Below are 12,942 nucleotides of genomic sequence, written 5' to 3' on the forward strand. Positions count from 1 at the left end.
GAGGTTAGAATTATTTATTAAAAATTATCCAGGCTTTTTTTCCCCTATGATCCTGTTCTCAACTTTCAGCCGTGTGGGGGATGGAGCAATGTATGCTACCTCAGCTCAGCCATGAGGAAAGCCTGTCTTCAGCATCGGGTGTTTACTCACACCCACGTTCGTGAAGTACACTTGACAGACAGGGGTGAGGTAAAGGCTATGCTACGGAATGTTTAGGTTCTCTATATCTTAAAAATGGAGTGCTTTCCCTTAAAGTGCTCAATCAACACTGTTTTGCCGGTGTTGAATCATATTTTGTCTTGGTCCAGAGGGAAAGGTGTGTCACTCACTGCTTCTCTCTGGCAAGTATTTGCAGGTTCGTAGATTTCGAGATGGAGTGTTCGCTTATCCAAAGTCAGGAGATGCCACAGGCAGCCATACACAAGTTAAAGATCACACTCAAGGTCATATGTACAGGGCTGAGCTCCTAACATTTCTGTCTCAAATCTAAAGCTCTACTCTCATGAAAACTATTAAAACAATCTCATTAGGGGCTGGGGATTTAGCTCAGTGGTAGAGCGCTTACCTAGGAAGCGCAAGGCCCTGGGTTCGGTCCCCAGCTCCAAAAAAAAAAAAAAAAAAAAAAAAAAAAGAACCAAAAAAAAAAAAAAAAACAATCTCATTAGCTCCAAAATGCACAGACACATGCAGACCTTCTTTGCTTAATTGAGGACTTGTTGATTATAGGTAACATAAACTTCTAGAAGGGAAACAGAAACCAGCCCAACATAACTCCGACACACGCATTCATGATTTCATTCTTTAACACACTCATATCAAAGCCACTCCAGTGTAGACTTCCCCAGAAAGTGTTTCTGTCTTTACCGCCTTTTATTCAAAATCTCCTCCTGATTTTAGCACAGGACAGTGGAAACATTTTGTCAAAATGGTACTTTATTATTTTAAAGATAGAGCCTTAAAAATGTTGAGAAAAGTTTAGTATATGAAAGTTAAAGTTACTTGAAGACTGTGAGAAAGTATTTGCTCTCAGAAAATTCTAAGACCAGGTTCCAACCCTCCTTTCATGGTCAATAGATACACACGAAGTGCTGACAGAAGGAAGAGAGTGATTGGGTTTTCATTTGCCCTCAGAGCTGCATGGGAGGTCTTATCCCCTGGGCGTATATACAATTTAAGGTGTATAAGTGTGCAATTCAGGTGAAGGGCACAAGCCACTTGCTTGCAGATTTTCATAAGACAAATTTTAAAACTATCTTGAAATGTCAGGAAAGAAGGCTCCTTCCTAATCAGTCATTGAAGGTAAGAATACCTTTATTTTAGCTCTTAAAATTTAGTCAAAATTATGTTTCACACTTACACTTTGAATTAGGAAACACGCTAACTGGCTTTTATTCCTTCAAGTGTTCTGATCGGTGGCATGATACCTACTGGAAATGCACCACCCGGGAAAGTGGTTCCGTGTCACCTGGTGTGGCTGACAGAGGCTTGGCCTTCCTGGTCCTGTTAGCCCTTTTGTCCGCAGTGGCTGGCAGGCCATCTCCAGTGTGAGGCGTATGCTTAGAGGCACAGGCATCTTGCCTAGCAGACAGTGATTCTGTGTTGCCCCCTGTAAAGCTTATCTGTGAAATGCTACCTCGTCTCATCCCTTCATTCTCCAGTCCGAGACACTAGGATCACCTTCATCCTGGCCAAGTAGGATTTACACACGGCTCTATTTCTGTTTCTCCATAAATCATTGCTGGTAAATGTAGATCTTTGAGAGAAGTTCGTCCCTATACCCATACCACACCTACTGTGCTGAAGGTCTGACTGAGTTTGTAACAATAAAGGAGGAGACACCTCAATAACAAGATGAGTCTTTGGCCACCACATGCTAGTCGTGTCCCCTGAATTAAAAACGTTTTGAGCATGTTTCTAGAGTCTCATCTCTATAACTGGATCTTCTTTTCTTTGAGATTATATCTCTGTGCTTCCCAGGCTGGCCTGGGAATCCTGGGCTCAAGGGATCTCACTGTGGCCGCCTTCAGCTAGGAGTGTGGACACAGGAACTGTGTTCATTATTATTTATACAGAGTACTGTCACAGGGCACGTGTTTTGGACTCTTCATCCTTCTTCTGTCAGTCCACAAAACTTTGTTGATTTCTTCATACCACACACATATAAGAAGATATAACGTGGATAATGTGTTTTATATATGTATATGCAGAAATAGAGACACACATTTAACAAATAAACACAGGCTGCCCAACCTTTCCAGCAGGCCTTGTTCATCTTTTCTTGCCCTCTTCCTGAGGATACAAGCTTATTTTGAACTAAACCCGAGGGTGTAAAGAGGTCTATTTAAAGACGGGGTGGATTATCATGTTTGTATCTGACTTGGCTGAGGTTACCACTTCATCTCTGTACCCTTGTTGGCACGGAGAGCTTTGATTGGATTTGACATATAATTACTTCAGGTCAGTCAAGTAAAAATGAATGAAGATTTTTTTCTAACTTGACTCTTACTATATTCCTTTGAGAAAAAAAAAAGGATAGAATTACTTAAAACCGTCAAAATAGAAATCCGAGTCTCGGTGTACTTCCTTTAAACCTTGTTTCTGGGAAGTTCCAGGTAGACCATTACGAGGAATATTTTCATTTTAATAAGCATTACTAATTTGAGTTCTTATTTATTTGGGGGCATGTAGGTCACAGCAGAGTGAAGTCCTGTGGGCCTGCCCCCTCCAGAGATGAGATCAGAACCTGGGCCTTCCGTTCATTTGCCCATTCTCCTGTCTCAGCACTCTGAAGAGCCCACCCATTATTCTGAATTTTGCATTTCTAATTGCCTTTCTCTAAAAATAGATGTTACATATTTATATGCTAAATATATTGTTTTAAGTTCACCTGTTTTAAGTTTTATAAATTAGATACGTATAGATAGATAAATAATATACACAAACATTTATGCCAAAGTGCCTTTCCTCCCCTCAAAATTGTTTCTAGTGTTGCTTCCTATGTTGTAGTACACTGCTGTATAGTATTCCATTTGTAATGGAATTACAGACTCTTCCTAATTCCTTAGGATCCATGCCCGTTGTGCCTAGGAGTAGAACTGTTCGGTCACAAGGGTGTAAGTGTTAAGTCTTTTAAGAAGAGTGATATTTTATCATGCTAACTAGTTACACATTTGTGCCCTTCAGCAGTAGCAGGGCACCAAAGGCTGTGTTGATCTCTGCCTTTTCTCCTATATTCATCATTTTTGTTTTTCTCCTAACTAGAGGCTATGCCACATGCCTCTCTGTGCTAGCCTGCATTTCTAATTTGGTTAATGGTAAGATCGAGCCCTTATATTTGTGGGAACATGCTCCCTTCCTTATCTGTGAAATAAGTCTTCTTACCTCTTATCATGTTGCTCTGCTTTGCAGTCTGTCTCTCTGTGCTGTGCAGAAGCCCGCTAGCCCTGAGTTCTAACCCTCCCACAGCTCTGCGGTTGCAAAGACCTCTTCACAATGTGTGCCTCGCCTTCTATTTTCTTCAGGTTACCTTTGCTGAGTAAAATACCGAAAGTTTAATCAAGCGAAGCTTTCGGATCATTTGTTAAACATGATCTTGGTTTCATGTGGTATTTTTTATACACATTTATGTTTATTGTATCCAAGCGTGTATTGCACGGGAATTTATTTCGTGGGTTTCAGGAGGTAGGACTCATTCTCACTTTTCCCTAATGAAGAAGCAGTTCATAATGCTCCAATTACGAAACAGTGTTTCTGGTGCTCAAATGCCCTTTGATGCCACTCTTGGAACTCGTATAGCTTCCACATGCATGTGGCATGTTCCCAAATTATCTATCCTGTCCCGATTAATCTATTTTATTTTACTGTCACAGTGCTCCAGTTATGAGGCACTTGATGACACAGCAAATCCACATTTCTGTTTTCCACAAATGCCTCTCACTGTCCTCAGCCCTTTATGGCTCTATTACACGATCATCTGGGCAGGTTTCAAGAAAGATCCCGTGAGGACTTTGCTTAGACATAGTTTAACTCTATCGGTGAGGGGAAAGGACATGAACAGCAACAGCAACAGCTATCAGATCCTATCTATGGATATGGTATGCCTTTCCTGTACCTTGGTCTTGTATAATTACATTGGATTATTTTTCATCCAGACCTAGAGACTTTCAGGGATATGACGTGTGTCACCTGTGTTTTCAGCTCATGTTCTCCCTTGGTTTCTGGTATGGAACAGCAGTTTAGTTTTGTGTGGTGATCTAGCTCTGGTTATACAGTTTAGCCAGTGTTACAGCTTGACACTCTTTGGTGTTCTCTGTGTGGATAGCTATACCTCATGAAGTAAGTGCCATTTTTGTGTCTACTCTTCAGTGTCTGTTCACGTTGACTCGCCTCTCATGTACACTCGCTGTGCAGCCTTCCCAGGGTGGTGCTGGGAAGTTTACCTGTAAGGGTGAGGACCTTTGACTTTTTTTCTTGACATACCATGTATTCTTTTTTTTTTAAGCCACGAATAATACAAGTCGATTCTTTACAACTTAAATATTACCTTTACTGTCAATTTTTTTTTTATTTCGAAAAAGAGTACAGCCTTACCTGCTCTGTTGATCACCCTATTTCTGAGGATGGTGATGCAGAGTGGTGTGTAACCAGCAGTAAAATTGTGTTTTCCATCACACTGTGTTATGTGGAAAGACTATGGTTGTATCTATTAATGGGGAGTGACATCTTTAAGAGTATAGTCATCCAACATTTTGTAGTAAGGTTCATTCCTCATGGTAATCATCTTAGGGAGTCAGTGGAGAGGGACACATTATGCTTTGATACCCTCGAGAGGCTTTGATACCCTGTTGTATGCACCAGCCTCTGAAGGTTTTGATAAAATGCTTACAATTTACATTTATTTAGCTATCAGATGTGCATGTGTGGGGCACACGTATGGAGGTCTGGACAGTTCGAGGGAGTCACTTTATTTCTTTCACTATGTGGATTTTGGGCATCAACTTAACCCGTGAGGCTCGGAGGCAAACCCCTTTATCCACTGAGTCATCGTGTAGGCCCCAGGCTCTCAAGGTTTGCTTTGAGATGCAGTACCACTTCTCACAAGTTGGAATGTCTGGTTGGGATGAATCTTCCTTCTCCCCTCTGTCCTGGAATTTTTTGTTAAAACTTAAATGGATAATGCCCATCTTGCAAACTGATTGCAGGAAGATGCCCGTTAACCGTAGAAAGTGATTAAGCAGCTAGGGCTTTATTGTGCTTTAGTGTTTCGTTTAAGTCTCTTCTTAATTAGGTGATTAATGCACAAGAAGTGCCTTACCCCCTCCATCTCTACAGATGGCAAATGGTAGGTCCCAACTGTCATTGCTCACAAAAAAGGTTATGGTTCAAAGTCAAAGATCCAGAGATAGCATGCTAATCAATCATAGGAAGTTGTGTCAGAGTGCCCAGCCAGGCAAAAGGCAGGCAGGGTGCTAATATTGACTCAGATAGCTCAGGAACGTTTGAAGAAAAAAAAAACAAATGTTTGTTCTTGATTTTATTGGGAAGACATTATTTGCTTATTTGAAATGTCTCTCTGAATTTAGTGTTGGGCAGACATTTGAGTAAGTAAGAAGATGATAGCAAATGGGTTTCCTGTGAATGGGTACATCCAGAATTGCTGGAATTTAGTTTTAAAGTGGCATCCTACCAAAAGTACCATGTTAATATATTGGGATTAAAAGGAGTGCCTTTTAACCGTTTTCACATGAAGATAATTTATGCTGGGTAACTTCCTTTTCTAGGAGGCAGAATAGAATTATATTCTGATATTGATCCACAGAAGGGATTTGCATTTTATTCATGCTATAAAAGTGCCTTTAATGGAGATATTGTGGTAATTGAATCTATACTCAGTATCACTATCAAAGTATCTTTTAAATTATTTTACGTTACATGACTTAGTAACTAAATTTAAGTCATGGGACAGAAGATGACTGTACTATATATCTTTTTAGGTACAGTGTATAGCCTTTAATATTCTTAAAGCCAATGGCAGTTAAGGGCATTCTTTAGTTGAAAGAGAAAGAGAGAAAAAAAATAGAAAAGGAAAAAGACCAAGTAGCGGAGAGGATTCCATTACATTCAGCACAGTATGAGCTAAGTCAAAGGAGTTTTGTTAATTAAATTCAATTGCTGTCCATTAGAGCAGTGCAGAAAGATGCCTCTGCCTTCGCTGACACAGCACAGGTATGCAGTTTGACTAAATGGCCATTTCTAAACCGCAGCACACATTTCTCCACCAGTTCGTTTTTCAAAAGTGGGAATTTTTAACCTTAAAAAGTCAGGGTAGGGGTGACATATTTTTTTATGCAGCATGCTAAGAACTGATTCATTTGCTGACTTGGAAATGTATAGATCACATGAGCATTAAATGATTTATTTTAAAATACACAATATCTGCAGGCAAATATGTCAATAAAATGTATACTTCATGTATCAGTAGATAACCTTATGCTTTCAAAAGTCTGGTTGTCTTTTAACCTAAGGTTATTTTATTTGCGTCATAACTACCCCCCCCTTAAAGGCTTTGTAAATTTGTAACGACAATCTTTCTATGTAATTGAGGGAATAATTACAGGAGTTATGAAGATGAAATTTAGGTGGTGGGTACGTGAGTCTGCATTTTGGCATAATTCACCACTTTCGGAGGCTTTATATGTCAGTCTGATAAGTTTCTTACTGTGGTGAAATGACAGGAATACCACTCAGGCGCTGGCTGAGGCGTGGTCTTGACAGCCAGCAAGCTCGCAGCCTTGCTGAGTACACGGATTCCCACTTCCTGCCAAGATCAAAATTGGCAAACCCCACAAAGGATATTAGGGATTGTCACTTTAAGAAGAAATAACACGTTAATGTTCTTGCTATGAGACGTAGAGGAGACTCCTGCCTTCATAGTCGGTGGGAATCCGTAGGCGTCCGACCTGCAGTAGAGTTTGATCGGAGTGAGCCTGAAAAATGGAGTAAGTAGAGTCCAACCGACATTCGTGACAGTACGCGGTGCAGTTTCACTCGATGGGACATAACTGTTAGCCATTGTCCTTTGATACAAGGATTTTTAAGGTGGTTTTCCCCAGACCCCAGACAGATATCTTTAACTTTGCAGGCGTGACGAGCGCCACTTGTCTTACTTCCTGATTTTTTATTTATTTTTTTATTTTTTTTCCCTTGTACAAGCAGATGGTTTTTCTTCTTTTTATAAGTTTCCAGATCTCTCCTAGGACAACAACTCATTATTGAGAGCCTACTGTGCACCAGGTCTGTATCCAGCCTTCAAATGTTGGTGTTTCTTCTGACTCAGGAGTTTTTATTTGAATTTAGGCATTAAAAAAGAAGAAGAAGAAAAAGATTACATTCCATGTTGTGAAAGAGTCAGCCCCGAAACCTGCTTACCCTTTGCTATTTACAGTAAAGTACTTTTGAAACAGCTGTAGGCGCTCAAATGAAAGTCGCGGTGTGGAGTGGGAATGTGGGAACATTCACTTGAGAAGACCTCGCATTCTGCAGCTTTATGGCCAACAGAAAAGGAGATTGTTGTGCATTCTATTAAATACTGCCAGTATGATTAATTTAAAGGGTTACATTTTATTGAACCCTGGTGTAGATGCTCTTTGTCAACCCACATTCACAGCTAGTTAGAGTGTGTGTAGCATTTATCAAAACTTTCTGGAGCCCCTCTCACCTCATTAGCATCTGAATCTCTATTCAGCAGTTAATGTCCGCTCCTGCAAGAGTGCTCAATTCTTGTTTTCAATAAGCCAGTTGTAAAATGTCAGACTGTCACTTACAATATAAAAAACCAAAAATGATGGTATTTGTAAAAATGTTATCACCTCATAAAAACAAATTGTAAAGACATGAAAGTGATCTTGCGATGCTGGGCTTTCAGAAGTGAGTTAGTGCAGCTACTTTAAATACCAGTTGTGTGGATTCCCACACTTTCCTTCCAAAGGAGAGGTTTACACAAGCATAATTTAAGTTACAATTACACTAATTAACATCTCATTTGCATAAATTGTTGAAGTCAAAACAACAAGGAATTGTCTAAGAAGCTTAATCCTATTTGTCCAAAATAGAAAGATTTTTTTTTTTTGAAAAAACATGCTCTAAAAACTGGCAGCTTGGGTATGTTTTTACTGTGCTGAGAGCATCGTCCTTTAATAAATGTCTTTCAACTTATTTATGATTATATTTTTCTATTTTTTTCTATTCCACTCTTTGTAAAATTGGAAACCATAACTGGTTCCTAAATAAGCGTGGACAAGATTTAAAATCATGGTTCAGTGTCATTTATAGAGTAGAGATGCTAAGTTTCATGATGAAGGGCACGCATGGGTGACTGTGTACATGGACAGGTGATGGGCTGTGTGTGATTGTACATGGACAGGTGATGGGCTGTGTGTGACTGTACATGGACAGGTAATGGGCTGTGTGTGACTGTACATGGACAGGTGAAGGGCTGTGTGTGACTGTACATGGACAGGTGAAGGGCTGTGTGAGAGGCTGTATGTGGTTAGGTAAGGGGCTGTGTGTGCGAGGCCGTGTACATGGACAAGTGAAAAGCTGCATGTGTGATTGTGTTTATGTGTAGATGAAAGGCTATGTGTGTGAGGCTGTGTCTATGTGTGCCTATGTGCATGGGCAGGGGAAGGGCAATGCATATGAGGCTAAGTCCACAATTGTGTGAATGCTGTGTGTGTGTGTGTCTGTCTCTCTGCACATATAAGTATCTGTGCTCATGCACACGTAGCTGTGTGCACACACAAGTATATATGTGCAGATGTAGGAGTTTGTGAAGTTTACCTATAGTTATCAATAGCTAATTAACTTTTTAAAAAGTTTTCTGTCCCTTTTACCTTTATGAGGTGTTTTGCAATTGTCTTTTTACTGTCGTAGAAGATTAAGGATATTCTGAAGGTAGTTGCTACCCAGCTTACATGTATACATGAGAGCTCACATCTTTACAACAGAAAATTGAATTTTAGGGGCTTGTTTAGAGCCAAATCCACGTAAATTTTCATTCTAAGCCTGGGCTCTCTACCACTGCTCTATACCGCCAGGACTGAAAATTTTCCTTTCAGTGGCTACCCACCTCTCACCTCAGGCAGCTTCTAAGACAGAGATTTAGTAAAGTAAAATATCTTTTTCAAGATTCATTTAAAACCAAGAAGGTGCCACCCATGTACATTCCCAGCACTGAGAAGGTGGAGACAGTATTTCTGATATGTAGCAAGTTTGAGACCACCCTGGGCTACATGAGCGGGTCTCAAAGACAAAAGGAAATGACTCATTTAAAATTAGAGACTTTTGCATACAGTGGATTAAGTATTCATACTCGTTCATGAAGCGGCTTACTCGCTTTCTAACTCGCTCATTCGGAGTTGCTGGTCTTGCAGCATGTATGATGGCTATGGAGAAGTAAACTACCTGTAGCCTGCAGTGGGGTTTACTATTAACTCTTGCAGTAATCATGGTAGGATGAACATACCTTATCATGCATGTGATCGGAAAGTGCCATTAAGAGACTAAAGAAAGACTTGCTCTTGGATACCACATACGTCTAAATGGATTCTGTATCCAGACAGGAAGCTGCAGTGCAGTCACATTGAAGTTACAGTGTCCCCAAGGGTATGTTGGCCCTAAAGTGTGACAAGGTTGGGGATGAGATCTTCCTGGTAAATTTGTGTTTCTCTTGGAAGCATCTCATTTGTGTAGAGTATATGGTTTATTTATACTATGTAGAATATATAGTTTAATACTTACTTGTCAGTCTTGATTTAAATGTCTTGTAGTTGAACCTTCATGGATATACCTTTCTTTTTTTTTTTTTAACTTGAGTATTTCTTATTTACATTTCGAATGTTATTCCCTTTCCCGGTTTCTGGGCAAACATTCCCCTAATCCCTCCCCCTCCCCTTCTTTGTGGGTGTTCCCCTCCCCGCCCTCCCCCCATTGCCGCCCTCCCCCCAACAATCACGTTCACTGGGGGTTCAGTCTTGGCAGGACCCAGGGCTTCCCCTTCCACTGGTGCTCTTACTAGGATATTCATTGCTACCTATGAGGTCAGAGTCCAGGGTCAGTCCATGGATATACACCTTTCTTTGAGTTTTGAAATTACAGTTATATCATACCTTCCTTCACTTTCCTTCCTCCAAATTCTCCCTCCCTGATTCTTTTCAAGGCCCTTTTCCCATTAGTTGGCATTACATGAACGTGTGTGTGTGTGTGTGTGTGTGTGTGTGTGTGTGTGTGTATGTATGTGTATGTATGTGTGTGTGTATATGTGTGTGTATGTATGTGTGTGTGTATGTGTGTATGTGTCTGTATGTGTTTGTCTGTATGTGTGTGTATGTGTGTATGTGTGTGTATATGTGTGTGTATGTGTGTGTCTCTGTGTGTATGTATGTATGTGTATGTGTATGTGTGTGTATATGTATGTGTGTGTATGTATGTGTGTGTATGTGTGTGTATGTGTCTGTATATGTGTGTGTATGTGTGTGTGTATATGTGTGTGTATGTGTGTGTCTCTGTGTGTATGTATGTATGTGTATATGTATGTGTGTGTATGTATGTGTGTGTATGTGTGTGTATGTGTCTGTATATGTGTGTGTATGTGTGTGTGTATATGTGTGTGTATGTGTGTGTATGTATGTGTATGTATGTGTGTGTATGTGTGTGTATGTATGTGTGTGTATGTATGTGTGCGTATGTGTGTGTGTGTGTGTGTGTGTGTTTCTTGTTTAGCTCATGACAAACTCTTGCCTTGAAGTAAGTTAGCTAACTCGGAAGTTCATGTGAAGGGCAGCCGCGAGTGAACCATTGTTCTAGGTTTGCTTGGGGGCACCATCTTAGAAACACACTGTAGTTCTGCCTTTCTAAAGTGCATATTCTTCTTGTGGATGTGGAAGTACAAAATAAGAGCAGGTTTATGGAAGTTGGGAGGATTCATGATTAATCGGGGCTGTCCAAGGGCTCGGTGGCTAAAGCTGTAGGTGAGTTCAGTTTCCAGGCTGATGCAGTGTGGCACAGTGTAACTTAGTATGTGCCAAGTCCCAGACACCAAAATAAAATAAAACTACAGCCCCTCTCAACAAAATGCACTCACTTCTGTCTCCTTCCATTGAGGATAAACTGTTACGTTACCAAGCCTGTTCTTTCTTAGAAGTTGGTTTTATGTCAGTTACTCAAGGATGTCCTGGACTTCTCCTTTAAAGCTTGTCTTTGATAAGGCTGGGCAGTGTCTGTTGTCACTCCCCTTGCCATTGTTCTGACAGTGTCCTCAGGAGACTAGAAAGACTATGATTCAGACAGCAATTTGGGTTGAAATTGGTCATCACATCCAAAGACAAAAACTGGTGCATTGGATTTCAAAACTACTCACTCCAAACCATCAACAAATATATCATAATCACTCAGCCAAAGTAAGCGGCCATGTTACACACTGATGGGAGAGAAGCGGAGAAAGACAAGAGGCTATTCTTCTCTTCCAGATGCTCATAGCTCTGCTGGGTAACAGGAAAAACAGTTAAGTGCTCTGTTCTATATAGGCTATGAAGGACCCGTGAGGCCCAGGAGAAGTGAACAGTATTGATTCAAGTTGAGGACTCTATGAAGAGGATGAGAGTACAGTCGTGCCTTGAGGGCTGGCCAGGGACACCCAAGGATAGAACAGTTTGCTGGGAATTGTAGAAAGCTTGTTGGTTAAAACTGATGTTGGGTTGTGGATCATAGGACTGTTTGAAGATAGATGGCCAGGAGAGGCAGTGTTGGGGACCAGCAGTGACTAGGGCTGGGGAGCAGAAGAAAGGCCAGAGCATAATGTGCAAACAGTGGGAATGAGGTCTGGACACAGCAAACACTGTGAGGCATGTTTTTGTCCATATTCAGCAAGCACCCATTGTTCACCCAGGGCCAGCCATTGAGCAAGGCTACCTGCAAGTAGCTTAGCAGCTTCAAGGACAAAGTTCAAAGAGTTTGTTCAGTTGACTCTTCCCAAAGAAGTAGAAGGCCTGTGTATGCGGTGCCCTTGCAGACACGGAGTTTGGCGCAAGTGTGCGTTTACATGTTACATTCCTTTGACGCATTCTGCATGTGCAACTTCGGGAGCCCTAAGAAGCAGGTATGGGTCACAGATCTTCCTGCGGATTCCTTCCTCGCATGCAGCCAGATTCTGCCTTCTATGCAGCAGTGGTGTGAAGAATTAAGGCCTGTCTTCTTAGTCTTTTTCCTGTCAGAGACTTCCCCTTTACTCTCTTAGGAGTTTAAATCAGAGGTTAATTTGTTCTCATCCTGGGGCCTCGTCAGCTATTAATAAAGTTTAATGAAATAAAAACAAGGCCCAAGTTAGAGATTCCAAAATAGTCCTGGAGTAGGGGAATACTTCATTATCAGAAGAGTTATTGTATGGATCTGAGGAAGCCCCTGCTGACAGTGAAAGTGAGACTCTTAGTTAATTAACAGAACACAGACAGCCCGGTGGTTCGTCTCTGTTACTGTTACACTGCTATCAGCTATTGCAAAGGTAAGGACTTTTTTTTTTAACTGCTAATATGCAGGCAGCACGGATATCAAACTGTGTGGCGATGACCTCAGTGAAGAAAGGGTTGGCTCTGGAACCTTGCCTAGAGGGAAGGAGGACTCATGAACTTGATAAACACTGTCAGTTGTTAGGGCATCTTCTGATAGGTGAGAAGCGGTTTTGATGGCCCGCATCTTCTCTCTGGTCTATTATCTTGCGAGAATGGCATTCGTTATGTTGGTATCTGTGTGCATCCCACCCAAATAAAGAATGTTCCATCAGCAAAGTGAATTGCCATGTCGTTGTCAGACCCTGGAAATAAATTATCAGTGATGACTGCAGCCAGCGAGGCCGTTTGCTTATCAGATCACTTGAGAGCAGAGTCAAGT

General features: G+C 41.1%; 1 protein-coding gene across 9 annotated transcripts in view; it reads left to right on the plus strand.

Moving 5' to 3' along the window:
• The window catches only part of Nfia (nuclear factor I/A), a 538,386-nt gene that overhangs the window by 218,495 nt on the left and 306,949 nt on the right, over positions 1-12,942 (plus strand). Inside the window, exon 1 of one of the 9 annotated variants that reach the window (XM_039109303.2) lies at positions 1-6,998. This exon is cut by the window's left edge and continues 14,195 nt beyond it. The exons of the other annotated variants lie outside the window; for them this stretch is intronic. Coding sequence (XP_038965231.1) covers positions 6,902-6,998 — 97 coding nt within the window. The 5' untranslated portion in view covers positions 1-6,901. The remainder of the gene's footprint in view (positions 6,999-12,942) is intronic. 9 annotated transcript variants of the gene reach the window in all.

Source organism: Rattus norvegicus, chromosome 5 (genome assembly GCF_036323735.1).
Source record: "Rattus norvegicus strain BN/NHsdMcwi chromosome 5, GRCr8, whole genome shotgun sequence".
Classification (NCBI taxonomy): domain Eukaryota; kingdom Metazoa; phylum Chordata; class Mammalia; order Rodentia; family Muridae; genus Rattus; species Rattus norvegicus.